The sequence below is a fragment of the Tachypleus tridentatus genome, chromosome 7, assembly GCF_004210375.1.
Source record: "Tachypleus tridentatus isolate NWPU-2018 chromosome 7, ASM421037v1, whole genome shotgun sequence".
In the NCBI taxonomy this organism is placed as follows: domain Eukaryota; kingdom Metazoa; phylum Arthropoda; class Merostomata; order Xiphosura; family Limulidae; genus Tachypleus; species Tachypleus tridentatus.
In genome coordinates, this window is record NC_134831.1 from 64,732,600 (window position 1) to 64,752,630 (window position 20,031).

Genomic DNA, 20,031 nt, shown 5'->3' on the forward strand with positions numbered 1-20,031 from the left:
AATATATTATTAACTTCAAATGATAATTCTACTTGCTTGTGTTCACGTTCTTAAATGCTTTATGAAACTTTTACTTGCAGTATTTAGTATTCAAGTTGTTCTTGAACTTGATTTTGTAGTTTTTGTATCAGTATTTTAAACCGAAATACTGTAGTTGTTTTAAAATAATATAATGCTATAATTTCTTTTTACCTGAATGAGAATAAGTAATAAATATATATTACAGTTTATATTTTTTCTGGAGGATCAATACTTAGTCGAAAATATATATTTTTGTAGTACCGCTAGATGTCCCCCCTTTCGAAATAAGTTCTGATTCGCTTCTCGTTTTTATACGTAAATATGAATAACGTTCTTTTTCCAAGTGTACGAAAAATTCTCTGAGGGTTGAAAAACCAATGAGTTATTAGCTCAAACTTTGTATTTAACTAGTTTAAATAAATGATTTCATTTAGTAATTAAACTTGTGAAATTGATGGTTTAGTTATTTATTTGATAAACATGTTTTTATGTTATATTAGTATCAGACAGGCAGTTACGCTGCCTCTGTCGGTATGGCTCGGATTGTTCATGGAAATGGTATTTTGAATATCTCCTCAACAGTCCATCAGAACTCTACAACACTCTACAGTGATATCTTTTATAATTATATCTATATAATGACTGAGTCACAGGTTCTGAGAATGTATGTAAATATTACAGCAAAAATATGAATTTCTTGTTCTTCTTGATTTTTTATTACACGATAACTCAAAAACCAAAATATTGGAGTCAACTAAATTCACTGAGGTGGTGTAGTTTTAAATGAAACATCCGATCTTATAAGTATTGTTAATTAGTAGTAATTTAAAACAAACTACAGTTCTAGTGTAAATGATGTTATCATTACCCATTGATATTAGCTTTCCTGCAGACATTTAGAGTTCTTTATAAACTTAAGTACAGGGTGAAACAGGAATTACCAGTCGATGATAGAAAAAAACAATAAATGTTACAGTTGGAATCTCATTGTATTTAGAATTTGGTTATCAATACAACATTCCTAGCAAGTAAAGAAAAAAAATCTTTTCGAAAAACGAAGTAAATTTTGGAATAGCCAATATCAATCTTTCAAAAAGTAGTTGGTAGAAAGATGGCATTTGTCATCCATACTATTTTTTGTTTGCATTGTTTTGGAAACATTGATATTAGCCATCCCTACATTCACTTCCTTTTTTAATATTATTGTCTTTACTTGTTACAATTATATCAAACAACTAATTCTCGGCGTGGATTATAAATTATACCTTTATGAGCTAGATAACACAAATTAATCTTATTTTGATACGTTTTTGAAGTGTGATCTTTGTTGTTGCTACTCGACTATAAGAAGTTTCTATTGTTTGTGGAGTATTATCTTTGTCGTTGCTACTGGAGTATAAAGATTTTCTACTGTCAGTACGTTGGTGAAACATTATTACTGTTGATGCTATCTGAGTATTGAGAGTTTCTAATGGTTGTTGCTACTCAAACTTGGAGAGTTTTTATTGGTTGTTACTACTCGAGTATGGAGAGTTTTTATTGGTTGTTACTACTGAAGTATGAGATATTTCTATTGTCTTCTTTTTGCTGAGGTGGTGTAGTTTGTTGATGCTCAAGTATGGGAAGTTTCTGTTGCGTAAACTCCTGAATATATTTTGATTTTCTAGGGTTTATCAAGTTATTTTATAAAAATGATGCAATTTTGTCATCATGTTAAAGTAAACGACATCACTGGTAAAAATATTCTAGAAAATGTTAGCGGTTGAGAAGAAATTTTAAAAGGCGCAAAAAATTATTATTTTGGAATAATTTCTTATACATGTTGATTCGAATCAATCTGAAATCAATAACATTCCCTTAAGAGACTAATTATGACGGAACTAATACACTTAACATAAAGCTGGTTTATGAAGGAAGTTATTTTAAAAAAGGTAACGAACATCTGATGCACATTTTAGAATGTTTTACAAACTTAAACAAGATATGGCTATGTTTAAAAGTTCGCCAGCCATATCGAGATGAAAGAACATTCTTTGCATGTCTCGCTTCAACATTGCACATATCTCACAAACTAGCACTTCAGCAGCTACAATATTATTTTCCCTCTTTAGTGCTAATTAGTTCCATAGTATATTATTTGTAACTACTTTAAAATGTTTCATAGGCAACTAATATCGACCTTCGTGTAACTGGTTGTATGTAAAACCAATGGTGCGGAAGTACTAACTACTTTAGTTAATAATTCAAGTTTACTGTTGTCATGTCGTTTTGTGAAACTTCATATGATTATTGGAAATTGAATGTTCGGTGTTTCTAATAAGTTATGTTATATGTTAGGATTAAAATAATATATATGCTTAAGTAATAGCAAGTTTAAGTTTTTAATCTAAATGGTGTATAATATGAAATTATTATACACGCGTAAAAAACAACACCGAATTAATAATCCTGTTTGTGTCTAATAGAACTGTTTTCAGTAAGGTCTGAAACATTTTGGAGATTTAATGGACTGTTTTACAAGTAGATTAGTTTTATGGTTTTTTAAAGAGCTCTTTTGGTTTTTGTTAGATTTTCCTGATAGACTTGACTGCCTGAGGGTAGAAGCAAGTTCTTCGCGTGTATAAGTACTTTGTGTGTGGCTGGGAATACAAAGCAGTCACTAGGGCTACAGGAGAATGTAGCTCTCACTCAAACACGCTGTGTAACAGGAAATATGACAAAATTGTCCTGTCTTGTAGTAACAGCACGAGACATGGCCTTGGAATTAATCGATCGACTTATCCACCTCGATATACTCAACTTGTAATAACATGAGAAGATTACATTGAATTTTCTTACTCGTGTAATCTTGCGATCTGTTTACTTATACTTCATACTGCATCAACTTGAGGGAAAGCAAATCAAGTGTTAACAGATGAAACGATTACTTGTTTTAGATCTTCACTGGTTTTCTTTTTTATTATAAAATTTCCAGTTTTCTAGAAGTTAACGGTGTTATTGTTTTTTTCATTGGTGCACTTCACCCTTCGTTCCCTTTTATCGCTTTTGGTATTGGTTTCCAACACACCCTTAAAATACTTTTTGAAACTTGCGAAATCAAAATTTCAGAAAAAAATATTCAGTTTCTCTTTACTACATAATACACAGAAACATAAAAGTTACTTATTTGAAACCTAGAGCTTTCAAACGTGTGATATAATACAAAAAATACTAAAGTTAAATAGGTTTTATTGCTATTATTTGTGTAATAATTATTCCCAAAAAAAATTCTTAACCGTGACAAAAGTTTTTACAAATTTGTCTTTCTCTCAGTCTAATCCATAGCAAGTCAAAAATCTATTGTTTACACTAAATTTTTATTCTCAGATATTTTAGAAAAAAATATGTACGTATATATCTCGCCAAAAAAACAATCTACCTATCACATAATTTAGTAAACATTTTTGAGCCAAATACTTCACAAAACCTCATAAATAAATATGTTCTGTATCATTCTTGTCTTGAATACGATGTTTTGTGAGCCATGAGCAGGAAGAACATTAACAAGTTGAAAGGCATACACAGAATATAACATCACTTTAGTTTCAGGTTATAAATTTACTGTTCTTTGATTTCCGATATTTTTATTAGTTTCAGTTAAAATTAACCCGTTAAAAACAAGACTTTCCACCCATTGTTACTATTAGCGCTGCAGTGTTTATTATTTTTTGCCATCTCAGTGTAGGATGGGATAAATAATGTTTGCTTCTTTTTGAACTTCGCGCAAAGCTACAAGAGGGCTATCTGCGCTAGCCATCCCTAGTTTAACAATGTAAGAGTAGAGGGAAGGCAGCTAGTCATCACCACCACTACTTTTTACCAACGAATAGTGGGATTGACTGTCACATCATAACGCCCCCGCGACTGAAAGTGCGAGCATGTTTGGTGTGTTGGGGATTTGAACCCGCAACCCTCAGATTACGAGTCGAACGCCTCAACCCAACTGGCCATGTCGAGCCAAACAGGTTTGAACGAAAATAAATAATAAAAACCTTTCAAGTAAGCTAGTACACAATATTTAGAACATGAATGGTTTCCGGTAATTTTGAAATTTGTACTAAAAGACAAGTTAGAAATATGTTTTAGTGAATGTCTAATTTTTCTGTTACTTGAGAACAGTGATGATTATTACTGTTAAAGTCTTCTGTATTTTTATAATTGCTAAGAGAGATTTATATTAGTTTTTTATATTTTTTGTTAAGACATCTTGGGGTATGCAAAAGTACATTGTTGTCATGGAGATAATTAGCATTAAGAATTATAAGCAATAAAAAATAAAATGACAATTTGGTAAAATGGAATATACTATTGCTTTGAAAAACTACATACTAAAACTAATGTTCCATATAGGGTTAAATGGCATTAAAACTTTCTAAAGTTATGGTTCTTGAAGATATTGTGCAAGCCTAGAAAACAAACTATCCCTAACCCTATCTACAACAAAGTGTAGAGTGTATGAAGCAATAATATTTATATAAAAATTCAATGTATATAATAGATATAAAAATGTTTAATTCGTTTATTCTTTAAGAATATGTAATCTGAGGGTCGCGGGTTTGGATCCCCGTCACACCAAACATGCTCGGTCTTTCAGCCGTGGGGGCGTAATAATGTACGGTCAATCCTTAAGAGTTGGCTGTAAGTGGTGATGACAAGCTGCCTTCCCTCTAGTCTTACACTGCTAAATTAAGGACGACTAGCGCAAAATAGCTCTCATGTGGCTTCGCGCGAAAGTAAAAACAAAACAAACTCTAATGATAATAACCATAAATATTAATCTATATTAATATACTTATGTGTGTGTGTAAACGACGCTTACCGAATACTGAGAGGATCGTACTGTTTTGTTTTCAGCTTTGAACTTTTTGCAACATTTACATGAGATTAAATTTCAGAGACTAACATGGTAAAGGTTACTTGACCACGATGGTCAGTCGTTTTCGTCATTCAAAGCTTCCCTTAAAGTGTTTGTATACTTGAAAAAAATGCATTGAAATAACAAAGTACACGAGAAAGTATTTTGACACAACTCAACAGATACATTTATTACATTATTTTTTTTCACTGATATAATCTTTATTTTGTGAGTTTACGTATCCATAATGTTATTATTTTTCAAATCTTTATAATAAGAAGCGTTGTCTTAATCGTTTTGAGATGACGAAAATAAATTAAAGAATATATTTTAATGATAACATAAGATTAAAATACTACAGTGGAGTATGTTATGTTAGGACTTGACGACGTCATGATTTACAAATAATCATTGCTTTTAGATACGAATATTTCACGAAAAGAATTATTTTAGTTTTGAGTTCAAAGTTAGGCTTCACGGAAACATTACAGGGATTATGATACCATTTGTTAAAACAATATTTTAAAACAAATAATCAACCAAACAACTGGCAAGAGAAAACCCCAAAACCAATGCTAACAAATACTCAGTGTTTTTTGTTTAGACTGGAACCACTGTTTGTTACACAAAGGACATCTCAGTCAGAAGCTCCACTGAATGCTATCGGTACGATCCCTTTATGTCGCCAAATCGATAAAGCACCATATTAAAGGCGAGCAAATGCAGGCCGCTGTTTTAGTCCGTTCCATCAGCTACCAGGTGGAGTTCTTGGCGAACAAACATATGTCACTGGAAGTATATGTAATTTGGCAAGCTGCCTAGATTAGCGGTCAAAAAAGAACTGTGACAAAAAAAAATAATGTATGCCATCACTGACAGCCACAGCTCTCGGCCACCATGTTCTCGTATTGCTTGAGAATTACGTTTTGATGTTCATCAAAGTACAGCAAACTGACTGGGCGCAATTTGTTTGGAACGCAGCAAGGATCTCCGACACCAGGGGTGAGCACGTGGACAATGCTCTGTACAGTGGCATGGTTGGTTGGGTATTGATTCTGACCAAGAGGAAAAGAACATTCTCCTCTGCAGTAATAAGCATGGTATCCTTTAGGAGATATTATCCATCCAGACCATCCAATCTTCTCAAAATCGACGTACATTTCGTGACGAGTACAATCGTTGGATGGAGACGGCGAAGAAACTTGAGGTGCTTCTGCTTGTGTAACCAATCCGTCTTCTTCTCTTTCTGTGTTCACTTCATCCACAGACCTCTCAGCTCTTGATCTTGTATCGTCATTCTCTCCGTCTACCCATTGACTCTCATCTATATTCAGATTCCAGTTTTCTTTGTTGGAGATTTCAAGTTGTACTCGAGCCAGTTCAGGATATCCATAGCTACGGAAATCTTAAAGAGAAATGTTTTATCAAGAAAGTCAGAAACTAGTTTAAAATATCTTCGTGACGTTTCAAGCCAGTTATACCAAAATGTGCTCAGATAAGTATGCCTAACCAGTACCTCAAGTAACAAAGTAAATTTGCTACCTTTTATTTAAATATTTCATAAGTTCCTCTCAGTGTAACTGATACGCTGTACTTTTGAATCCTTAATTTACTGGAATTCGATATTTTCTGACCTCACAGATATACAAACTACAAATGCTTGAGCGAGAAAATAAAACAACAACATCAACTTCCACATCAGCCATTTCTCTCATCTAAACTTATAAAACACCGTTGAACGACGTATTTCATCATCAACAAGACTAAGCGAATGTGAGAGGACCTTTCGTAGTATGTATTTTTGTTACTTAATTTAAGCTGCTGCATTTCCACATTACATCTCTACCCCCCTAAAGATAAATAAAATAAAATAATCATCCGTTTGAATGAATTACAGAACATTAACATTTGCAACTGTATTTATGGCTTTCTGTCGTCATACTTGATTTTTAATTACTGACTGAAATGAAAGAAATCAGCCGGCACCACCCTACAACCCACCAGACCTGTGAAAGGACTGATTGCCATTCTTATAACACACTCGCAGCCTGAAGTGCAGGGAGACATTTTGTGGTATATCACGAGTTCAAATCCGACTTGCTAGCTTCGAAATACAGAGCTAAGTTACAGGGTTCTTTTGTTTTTCTATTATTAATAAACACAAAGTTACACAATGGGCTATTTGTGCTGTGCCCACCTAAGGTACTGAAACGAATTTTTTTTTCATTATAAACTTCAGACTTATCACTGAGCCACTGGGGGGGGTTTCCTCCACATGGCCAATCAGCATCTTAAAACGTGAACATAGAAAGACCAGACAGGTGAACTGTCTCATGAGTGTGTGTGTGTCTTCTCATAGCAAAGCCACATCGAGCTACCTGCTGAGCCCACTGAGGGAAATCGAATACCTGATTTGAGCGTTGTAAATCCGTAGGCATACCGCTATACTAGCGGGGGGCTGTCTTATAATGTAATAGCAATAGTAATCTAATGTGTATTAAATATTATTCTTAACTCACGAATGTATTTCATTCAAAGCTATAGATCATAGGAGCACTCTAACAACAACTGTTTTTTTTTCTTATGCTCAACATGTTATCTTTACCTCTAAACCACGCCCTATATAATAAGTTTCTACAACACTTCCAGTAGTATAAAGCAGCAAGTTTCACTTTATTTTACTTTATTAGCTAACTTGAGTCTTCGTGCAGACGGGATACTAAAATAATAAAAAAAAGTTTTCACTAACTAGACCTGAGAAGCAGCTTGATTCTTTCCACTTAAAGTTGAAATTAAAGAAATAACCTTGCTCAGAAGGTCTATATACATATATGTATTTTTTATAAGAATCTTTCGTAGTTCCAGATCTCCCTCGGGTAATATGAATAAAACATTTCTCGGTGTTCCCAATTGAAGACTATTACTGACAAATTTTGTAGCAGATGTACACGTGGTGCTTGCAGCACGCGATCTCTATAATCAGCGGGATGGGTTTGCTACCTTCTGAATGCGTAGTAGTTTAGTTTGTAATTCTGTAGGGCGTGGCACAGTAACACCGCCGAAGTCATCAAACTGCTCCTCTGCTAGTTTTACTTCTCAAGTCAGATGAATGAATTTCTTTAACACGTGTTGAAACCACATTCTTGAGATTACAGAAACTGAATTCATATTATTAAAATAAAAACAAGATGGAACTTGTGTTAAAATATTTTAAAAATACCAAAATACTATAATGATAAAGATAAAGATTTCCGATAAACATCTCGATTAACTTTTTCAAAAGTGTTCTTATTTGTATATAAGAAATTTTAAAATATAATATCGCTAGTTGACTAATTAATTATGAAAAAAATGTTTTTGAATATGGAGAAAAATGCTGAAATTACAATTTAAGTTACAACAGAATCTTTTGTGCAAGATTTCTAGGTTTGAAAATAACTACTCGGTCGAATTCTAAAACAGCACAACACAAAGCACTAAATTTATACCGTTGCCTAGCAATACGTATATAACCATGGATATAATGCAGTCAGTTTAACGCAAAAAATATATGAAAAAAAGAAAGGAAAAAAGTGATAACTAGGTAACTTTCGAACACAGTCATGGGTTTTTTTCTTAATGACGTAATATTTGTTATAAATGAGATTCACCTCGAAACAACCGTGAAAGTTAACTAATCAGACATTCGGACTTTAATTACGAATTTAAAGTTTTAATGAATTTTATATTATATATTCTTTATCATATGCTAATTTTACAACTCTTAATTATTGTAACTTATCACATTGGCGCGAATTACGTTGTATCTAATTGTGAATGTCTCAAACGATTTACTTTTTACATCAATTACCAACACTTTGATATTCATGCATACACACCTCATATATAGACATACATCCCACGAACAAATTTGGAAACAGAGAATTACAGTTGGTGATTATTATGGTAAATTACAGTCACAAGGTAATTTTGATACCTCTTTATCGAAACTAAATTGGTCGTTGAGTTTCGTTCTGATAAAAATATCGAAATGGTTTGTGATCATAAAATGGTTGACGCACAGCAAAATGTTGGATAATTAGATGAAACGACATTTAAATAAGGAAAAAAATGATTTCGTACCATATTATTACCTATAAAATTCTAGCCGAGTTCAGTCCTTTAGCATAATTACAAAACTAAATCACATAGGGCAAGGGAATAGATAAAGAACCCTATTTCCTTGTTCACGTGGTTCTGTTTCACTTACTGCATATAACGAATTAAATCACTTGTTTTGACTGAGTTTGATTTATCAGAAAATTTAGTGAAAGATTACATCAATTATCGGGAAACATTTTTATTCGTTGACAGCGGAGTTACGAGACAATAAGAACATTAACGACAGATTTCAGACAGTTTATTGCGAAAACAAATTTAACGCTTTTCAAACTTGTCAAAGACGTGGACAATGTCAATATCGTGATCACATTATATATTATTTTGTTAATATAATCATTAAAATGTTGTATCTTTATTTCCCTTTATTTATAACCTAACGATGATCGAAGAAGGTCGAAACGTTGTTCGCTCCTCTACGTAAAATATTTTCTCAACCCAAACGAGCTGTTTTTACATATATATTGTAAGAATTGTAAACAAATAAGGCTTAATGTTTTATTAGAAAAATAAAAATGTTTAATGTGAAAATGAAGTAGCTAAAACGATTACAATATAACGTAATGAAAATATATGTCAGCCCATAACTGATACTGAACTTTTCTTTAAAATGTTGACTGTAAAGAAGTGATTTGCATGCATGAAAATATGGAACTTTCGTATATAAACTAAAGTTTAGTTATCTTTTTAATCCAGTGATCGTATTTAATGGTGTTGTTATTTAGGGTTATTCAAAATTTGATAGAATTAGATTTAGAAGTAAACAATTTATGATATAATATTGACACACTTCGATTCAAGTGCCCTTTACTTGCTTATTCTGATTTGAAGATTATTATTAAAAGAAGGCCCGGGATGGCCAGGTGGTTAAGACACTTGACTCGTAATCCGAGTATAATATATATATATATATATAAGTATCAACAGGCAGGTGTGATTGCGAGAAATTTTCAAAATATATATTTGAGAAATAGTAGTTTACTATGGTGTGTTACATAGTCTACTAACAGTAACGTTATAACAAAATTCACCATAGGATTATTATTTGATTTATGTTTTGCTAACATTTACATTAAAATTATCGACGATATGAACTAACTGGAGAAAAATAAAATGAAAAGCAGCTTTACAACTGTTTGTTTGTTTTTTTAATTTCGCGCAAAGCTACACGAGGGCTACCTGCGCTAGCCGTCACTAAATTAGCAGTGTAAGACTAGAGGGAAGGCAGCTAGTAATCACTGCCCACCACCAACTCTTGGGATACTCTTTTACCAATGAATAGTGGAATTGACCGTCATATTATAACGCTCCCACGTCCGAAAAGGCGAGCATATTTAGTATGACGGGGAATCGAAACCGCGACCCTCAGATTACGAGTCGAGTGCCTTAACTACCTAGCCATGCCAGGGCTAGCTTTACGAAAATAAATATTCATTTATTGAGACTGTTATGCTGTGTAGAATAAAAGACCAAACATTTATAAAAACACAAACATTCAAATTTTCCATGAGCACTTAAAAAAAACATTAGGCTTTGAAATCGAATCCCAAGCCAGTGATAAGAAAAGTTTTCATCTGCGAAGTGGATGTTGCGAAAGAGAATATCCGAGCCAAGAAGCCATTGTGGTGATGCTGACAATATCCGAGCCAAGAAGCCATTGTGGTGATGCTGACAATATCCGAGCCAAGAAGCCATTGTGGTGATGCTGACAATATCCGAGCCAAGAAGCCATTGTGGTGATGCTGACAATATCCGAGCCAAGAAGCCATTGTGGTGATGCTGACAATATCCGAGCCAAGAAGCCATTGTGGTGATGCTGACAATATCCGAGCCAAGAAGCCATTGTGGTGATGCTGACAATATCCGAGCCAAGAAGCCATTGTGGTGATGCTGACAATATCCGAGCCAAGAAGCCATTGTGGTGATGCTGACAATATCCGAGCCAAGAAGCCATTGTGGTGATGCTGACAATATCCGAGCCAAGAAGCCATTGTGGTGATGCTGACAATATCGAGCCAAGAAGCCATTGTGGTGATGCTGACAATATCCGAGCCAAGAAGCCATTGTGGTGATGCTGACAATATCCGAGCCAAGAAGCCATTGTGGTGATGCTGACAATATCCGAGCCAAGAAGCCATTGTGGTGATGCTGACAATATCCGAGCCAAGAAGCCATTGTGGTGATGCTGACAATATCGAGCCAAGAAGCCATTGTGGTGATGCTGACAATATCCGAGCCAAGAAGCCATTGTGGTGATGCTGACAATATCCGAGCCAAGAAGCCATTGTGGTGATGCTGACAATATCCGAGCCAAGAAGCCATTGTGGTGATGCTGAGCATATGTTGTGATGTCATTAACAACATTATAAATAAGGCTTTGAAGTCAATGAAGACTCATAGGCTTCTAGACACATCTCGAAATTATCGTAGAAAGTGAAATCATGACAATATCATTCGATCACATATGCAATAAGTCTACCAAAGCAACTTTAATGGACGTTTGTACCTTTCGACTGCTTAAGCGTAGTCTTGGAAACAACGTTCAATCGGGTTGTCAGTGTAAAGTTCATCAAGAGACGTGGATCTAGGATTTGTAGTATCTTGCTGCAATGAATTTCAAGAGTCAGCACGATATACGGTGAAAAATGTAGTTCCATGTATTTAAAAAACAACGAAAAACCTGTAACATCGTTCTCATAAAGTGCGATGAACCTCTGTAACATCTTAGGAACCATTACTGTTTAAACTATCTGACAATAACTGTGCATATTATACACCCAATTTGTATAACATGCGCAGGATATAGATTTACGCCAACTTTAAGGTTTCTCTCCATCTAACAACACGATCGTTATAGCAATGTAATCTTAATAACAGGTAAGGTGAACAAAAAGCTTTAAAAATCTGAATTACAGAACGACTTTTTCTCAGAACCTGTGTGTGTGTTATTTCACTCATTATTATTTTCTGTGAATGGTTTAATCCATACATGATTTGGTCTGATGTAGGTTTAGGTAATCTACACAATATTGACTTAAATATCTTACTATATCTGTGGTTTTAAAATTATTCTCCAGTACGGGCATGTATTCTAGCTCAGAAATAAATTAATAATATGGCCTATTTTTCAAACATTTTTTGAAAAATAGTTGAAATACCGGTTAAGAGCTTAATATATGTATAAATGTAGGCACACATTTACAGTGGCATTAATAAATACATGACATTATTGTTAAGTATTAATTCCTCAGACTACATTTACTTTACAATGCATTTTGCTTTTTCCGCTGTGTAGTTTTTATCTTATATTTTTGAATATATATATATAAGAATTGATGAGCTTGATGTTAGGCTTAGAAGAACTGAACTTGGCTTTTGTGATGATACGATGGTACTAAATTGATTTGGGATAACTATTTGTCTACATTCGAAACCACGCAGAGTTTTCGTAATAAGAAGGGCACATCTGCTCTAGTTCTACTCTTGACTATATTAATGATACAAACATGTTCGTTGTAGAACGACTTCTCAACTATACAAATACGAAGTACTTATAAAATGAGTACGTCTCTGAAGTAGAGATACATCAGTTTGGAAGAGGTTTCGAAAACGTTATTGTTCTGATCCACTGAAAGAAAATCATTACCAGTTCGTTCAGTGCGTCCTTTACCAGCTACTTAATAACATCCTTTTTAAAGTCAGCTTTTAACAAGCTACTATAAATCTTAGACCAAAGGTCGATAGCTCTTACACGAACTTTTCGTTAAACGTGAACTTTGGTTTCCAAGGCACAAACGTCAATTGTAACAGCACCGGGAGTCTTGACTCGTAACACAGTAAAAAATAAACCTCCGCCTTAAGAAATAACTCTCTCTGTTCAAACATAAAATATTCTGCTTAAATCCATGCCAATCCCAATTTAAATATCAAAGTAGACGAAGTCATGAATTGTTCCTTTTGCCAAGAAGTGTAAATTAATTTTATTATATGAATTGTGTTAGAAAATGAGATATGTCGAACTAGAAATAACATTATTTGAATTTTTTTTAGTTACTTATTGTGTTTTCATTACTATACATTCAAATCTTCCAGTCCGTTCAGGTAGCGCCCCCCTCCAGTGGCACAGCGGTATGTCTGCGGACATACATCGCTAGAAACAGACTTTCAATACGTGTGGTAAGTAGAGCGCAAATAGTCCATTGTGTGGTTTTTTTGTTTAACTTCAAAACAAACAAACAAAGCAATAGGAGAAGCATGGCCTCATATTTACTGTCAATCCGAGGACTAACGATTCGCATTGCACTGCCTACAAAAAATTGCACTCCTCGTTTTGGAGTTGTGAGTGCGCTTCAACAGTAAAGGTAAATTCCACTATTGGATCAGACAAGAGCTGACAGTGGATGATGTTGACCAGTTGTTTTGCCTCCAGTCCATCAGTTTGCAATTAGGAACGGCTAAGCGTAGCGAAAGTTTTGCAGATTTGCGCGAAATCTTAAAAAAAACACAAGAAAAAAGAAACATTAAATTAACCTATAATAGCCTATTCAATTAATATGTCAATGGTTCTCGCGATAGCAAAGATGTATTTACAGCGTATAATAAGTTTAACTAGTATTTGGGGCATTAGTGATATTGTTTGGGAGGGCTTTAAGTGGATAAAGATAGGTCGAGTGAAATATACATATAAATATATATATACATTAGAAAGAAAAATGTAGAAAGCACAATACTAACACGTTATTTCTTACATGCTAAAAATAGTTAACGTATAAACTTCATTAGTTAAAATACAAGTTAAAGTTACTGTCTTCGTAACTTAATGCCCTCCGCTAGTACAGCGGTATGTCTACGGATTTACAACGCTAAAATCAAGGGTTCGATTCCCCTCGGTGGGCTGAGCAGATTGCCCGATGTGGCTTTGCTATAAGAAAAAAACACTCGTAATTTAATAGGTTGTGAGAAATTATGGCATTTAAGCCCCTGTATAACAGCCTTTTGTGCAGTGTGGAAAAAGCACGTGGCCAAGCCCACTGGGCATATACAATATTTCAGCTCAAAAACAGCTTTTAAATTATGGATTATAGTTTCTCCATCGCTTGTAACACATGCATGTATTTAAATATATTTGGTTTTAAAGATATTTTTGATTTATAGTCTGAGGTATTTTTATACCCAAGTTTTACATATTTTCACTGAAAAGAAGTGACTGAAGCTGTCTGTATTTCTAGAGCTCAGAGTTCGTTGAACTTTCATTTCTTTAATTCGCTCTTTACTCCAAAATCTAGTACAACTGTTTGCACCGTACCACACAGAACTTTCAAAGCTGCATTATGAAAATATACACACATTTTGTAAATTATTTTAATATCAAAATTAGAAACTAGTGTATCATATCGTACAATAAAACATAGTAGTGCGCGTTACCAACAAGAACGTATACTATATTAAGCCTGGAACTGTAGTTTCAATATACGTCAGCGTAGCCAGGAATGTTACTGTCATATTTAAGTGAAAAAAGCTTTTTTGATTACTTTTTATGTTTTATATTACAGGAATCAGGACTAAACAAAACCAACCAAACAACAACAAATAATGCATGTTGGGTCTAGATATCAAATTAAAGATATAAAACGAAACTACGCGACACAATTTTCCACACCTAAATCTGTGTAAACTCTGCTGCGCCATAAATTATACGCGATGTACTATGTAAACTCCATTCTGCCATGAATTATAATCGACTTAACAGGTCTGATGAAAACTGACATGGTTCGATACTGAAGTTTTCATTTGGTTAAATGTTGTTTTCCTAATACAAGATAACATGGTTTATATTAGTTATACTTGCTTCTTTTAAGATCTCCAAGACCGACTATTCTAATAAATTAATTACTCTATAATGTAATATCTTTTTTTTTTATAAAAGTCGTTACATAATTATTTATTTAACTGAAATAAATATTTATAAACATACTAGTTTGACGCAACTACCACTCAGGTTTTCATTACTGCTAAAAATGAAGTAGAACCAAAAAGGAATTTTGTTTTTTGGAACTTATTATCTCGTCTGAGGTTGTTTTACTTACTAAAACTAGGAAACTTTGGGCCCTTCCTAGGTCTACCATCATCATTGAAGAGTACTAAGAGGGGCTGTTTGTTCACGTGATGTTGATGACGTTTAGCAAACCGCAAGATCCCGTTTCTCACTACCTCACCAGTCATTGTTCGAGCAGTTACAAGGAATCCTAAAAGACATAGATAGGTATTAACTTAAAGATATAGGCACTGTTAATAGTAATATTGTATTTGAACTTGTAGTTAACCATTCAACAATTTACGAAGCTAAAATGTGATGAAATAATAACCAATAAGAATAAATAATATTAAACCATATTTTGAGTCAAGTGCAACACGAAATGTGGCAAATAAGGGTTTGTTTGTTTGTTTTGGAATTTTGCACAAAGCTACTCGAGGGCTATCTGTGCTAGCAGTCCCTAATTTAGCAGTGTAAGACTAGAGGGAAGGCAGCTAGTCATCACCACCCACCGCCAACTCTTGGGCTACTCTTTTACCAACGAATAGTGGGATTGACCGTCACATTATACGCCCCCACGGCTGGGAGGGCGAGCATGTTTAGCGCGACTCGGGCACGAACCCGCGACCCTCGGATTTCGAGTCGCACGCCTTACGCGCTTGGCCATGCCAGGCCGGCAAATAAGGGAAGAGAGACTTTGTTTTAGTAATCTGTCTAGTGAGGCGCTGTACCGGCCGTACTAGCGCACAATAATACATTTCTTTCGTTCTCTTCAAATACCACATAGGGCGCCCATGGTTGAAAATACAGACATGATTTTAGAAGAAGTTTAACCATATGAAGGTTTTATACACTGAATGATCTCTTTCTAGGACCTTATATATTCAATATAAGATTGAACCATATTCGTCTGCAATAACAGCTTGGACTCAAAGTGAAAACTTCTAGCAGTCCATAACATTCCCAGAAAATTACAGAGATTGTTTTGTAGTTGTTGGAAATAGAAAATTATAGTAAATTTGACGTTCGAGTCCATACACAAAATACCGAATTGGACTGAGCTCAATTAGTTTCTGTAGTTGAAAAATATCACTGTTATTTTTTCAGAGACATTGACATAACACTCACTGTGTATTATTTTATTGTCATCTCTAAAGAAACTTCCTCCAGCAGAGTTAAACTCCAGAATTTCAGAGTGGTCTTCATCAGTTGTTACTTACATTTCTAAAAGAAGCACAGAACCGCTACTTTGTTATGAGAATATCTTCCTTTCTATTACGGCCCAGCATGGCCAGGTGGTTGAGTCACTTGAATCGTAGTCCAAGGGTCAAGGGTTCGAATCCCCGTCACACCAAACATGCTCGCCCTCTCAGCCGTGGGGGCGTTATAATGTGACGGTCAATCCCACTATTCGTTGGTAAAAGAGTGGCCCAAGAGTTGGCGGTGGGTGGTGATGACTAGCTGCCTTTCCTCTAGTCTTACACTGCCAAATTAAGGACGGCTAGCGCAGATAGCTCTCGTGTAGCTTTGCGCGAAATTCAAAACAAACCATACCTTTCTTGTAACCCACTTCCAGCACTGACGGAACAATAAATTTAGTGTCAAATTTGTCATGTAGGTTTCTATATACTTTAATATCAATGTCATAAAAGCAGTAAAATGATAATTAAATAACTTTGCACATTATCAGTTGTTCACTTCTAAGAATTAGTGCTCTAAGCACATGTAAAGATATTATTTCCTATTTACATTTGAGATGAGCGGAGGTCGTTATCGGTTTCATATTACCATATGAGTCTTGTTGGACTGTACTTCACATGGTACAAACAAAGATAAATTTTGTTTTATTTGGTTAATTATTTGGGTCACAGTCTAATTCCTTTTGTATTTATGAACATTATTATCTTTCCCTTGGTCAGCTATCTTTAGTTGGCAGTTAATTACCCTCCTCCCAGTTAAAGAACATTTTGTTTGTTGTTCGATAATCATGATGACAATTAGTTTTAAACAACTGGTAAGGAAAATGGTCTTTAATGGCTTCGCCTCTGCTAGAAAAGCGCCACCTATCATGCTCCTCTTTAAGTTTGTCTAACTTAAAACTTAACTCAAGAATTTAAAAAAAGATCAAGACAGATTCATAGAAAAGGAATCTAACATTTATTTATTTGTATTTTGCCTTAACAACTTTGTTTACATTTTCATTTTTTAAAGCTACATGTCACACAAATCTCTATGTAGCAACAGCGCCTGGCATATTCACTAAAAAAATGCTGAGCTGAGACTAAATCAAGTAAACAGCTTGTTGGACTTTCCTTGTTGCTGAGTTGTACCCTACAGAAATCCACGTATATAAACAATGCCTGATATATTCAGTAAAATCTAAATATCCAAGAGCAAAATATTTGTTTTTGTTATTCTTAGCAACAGGTATTATGTTTGCAGATTCAAATTTTAAAAGCGATTATGACTTGAGTTGTAACGTTAGTACTGTAACTGATTACAGCCTGAAATAGTTTTTTCTCCAAACAAATCTACGCGGTCTGTTAAATTAATTAAGCCTTATAACAGAATAATCTATTTATTCGAAACCTAAGGAGACAGGCAGCACAAATACCTGTACGTATAAAATACATTTTCATTTAGTAGCGTTGAAACGTGTGAGTGATTAAACTTTTGTCCGGAGATGATAAGACAGGTTATTTATTGTAGTCACGCCACTATTTTGTACTCTGATATAGAAGTATTATAACTGATTATTAGTCTTAATAATTTACCTTTTTAAAACAGTTTCAATGCAACTTTGTTCATATATAAATAAACTCTTAATACATATGATGGTAAATAAAATAATAGCTCGCTCTGAAAAATGATAACAATGTTAATAAATGTTATGCGCTTCTGATGCCTATGCTTTTTTGCATTGTAGATTACCTTGAGGCTAATGTTTTTCTAAGTTTACTCACGTAGGTAAGTGGCTTCAAGAATCGTTACAGTATTAAATTCTAACAAACGTAGCAGACTGCATGGCTGCCACATTGACAGGTTGTGGTACAAGTTCCGAGAAAGAGACACTTTATGTAAAATTAAGAGCTCTGTATCACGTAGAGTTTGTGTATAATTACTCGAAATGCTTTGTCCGTTTATTTCTAAATGCTAAGCTCCACAATTGCACAGAATCAAACCATTTGTTTAGCGTCATAAGCTGAGGCGTTCGAAGTGAAAATATACCTAGCAGGGATAAAAACTTAGGCTATTTTTAAACATTCAGTTTAACTATTAAGTGTAATGGAATATTTTAAAATATTTTGTAGTACAAATGGGCTGTGAACACTTTATTGTATAAACTGTACTGTAAGTTTCTCAGTGACGACCAACTAGTTTGCCAAATGTTAATTCAACCTTGTTAGTTGAGAAAAGAGGAAAAGGAACGTGTGGAAAAAACGAAACGAACAGTTAATATTTTTAGATGTTAAATAATGGACAAAGCTGTCTTTACAATAAGTCAACAATGTGTGAAGAAAAAGAAGATTTGAATAATTTTTTTTCCAAACAACAGACGGATTAATCTCATAAATGTCTCTTCCAAACATTCAGAAATGAGTATGAAAAATTCCAACAAACTGGCGATAAGTAAAACAAAGATTTTAATAGATATCTCTGTGCTGTATTATATATGAATACGTTTAAAATAAAATATACATTTGTAAAGAAATAGTGTACGTAAACTAGGTTTAACATTCCAATATATTCTTTTGTACTTTTAAGCAATAGTGCCTAACCTAACTTTAATAAAATAACTTAGCAAGATGAGAAATACGAAACTAGCTCAAAAACCACAGGAGCTTTTATTTGCAAGACTAGTACATGTACGGCACTGTAGAAATATATAATTCGTGGATTCGAAGGCTAACGCATGCTGTAACATACACAGATACCTTAATTAAGTCTGAACTTTTCACAAATGTATTTAAGTTAGCCGCATTTGGAATTAGTGGCTTATGCACACAAACATATGTTGAAATTACATATGTGCTATAATTAATACTTATACTAGTGCTGAGATTCTGGAAAACCTACATCTCTTTACCAATTAATGGAAAGCTTTTCAGTTCTTTTTTTTTCTGATTTGTGATTGGCAAGTGTTTATTAAATTAATAATTCAAATCATAATTAAAAAAAAACAACAACCCAGGAATGAATATAAGTATTTTAATATTCAGTTCATACCTATAAAAATTATGATAAATTGATTCATCAGTTGCGTACCCTGCTCGAGCTGTTAGCGATATATTCGGTCGTAATTCCAAATATTTAGTTTCGGATCTATATAGTTCTACTAACTTGACACATTCATGAGATGTGACACACCCTTCGAATACGAGAAATGTGATAAATCCGTGTGTTTTTTTCGTATAACAAATCCACATCGGGCTATTTGCTGAGTCTACCAAGGGGAATCGAACCCCTGATTTTAGCGTTATAAATCCATAGACTTACTGCTGTACTAGCGTGGGACTCATGGTTCTGTACCGTGTCTGAAGAGAGTCGATTTTAACGTCAGAAATCTGCGAGGGAATTATGTTCACCAAAGTTTGTAATGTTAAAAGCTATATTTTTGTATAATCTTCGGGCAGTTCATGATATGCACGTGTATAATATGTAATTACATTTCTGTCAGTATGAGAATAACCCAGTCGATGAAGTCGCACGAGGAAGGGAAGGAATAGTTATGGATTTGCATAAGAAGAAAAATTTATGTCGTGTAGCTATTGATATATAATAATCAAGTTATATGTATATATACATTCATATAAATGAACGTGTGTGTACTTAAGAGTCCAATACAGGAAATTACTTGGTTTTATTCTGTCGAGAAATTGGAAATATTATAATTATTTGACTCAAAATATGTCTATATTTCTGT

At 34.0% G+C, this 20,031-nt stretch overlaps 1 protein-coding gene across 1 annotated transcript in view; it reads right to left on the reverse strand.

The window, feature by feature from the left end:
• Nucleotides 1–5,078: 5,078 nt before the first annotated feature.
• Nucleotides 5,079–20,031, reverse strand: part of LOC143255840 (bone morphogenetic protein 2-like) — a 59,494-nt gene continuing 44,541 nt past the window's right edge. The window contains exons 4-5 of the mRNA XM_076512159.1: nucleotides 15,160–15,318; nucleotides 5,079–6,320 (exon numbers count right to left, since the gene is read on the reverse strand). Coding sequence (XP_076368274.1) covers nucleotides 5,785–6,320; nucleotides 15,160–15,318 — 695 coding nt within the window. The 3' untranslated portion in view covers nucleotides 5,079–5,784. The remainder of the gene's footprint in view (nucleotides 6,321–15,159; nucleotides 15,319–20,031) is intronic.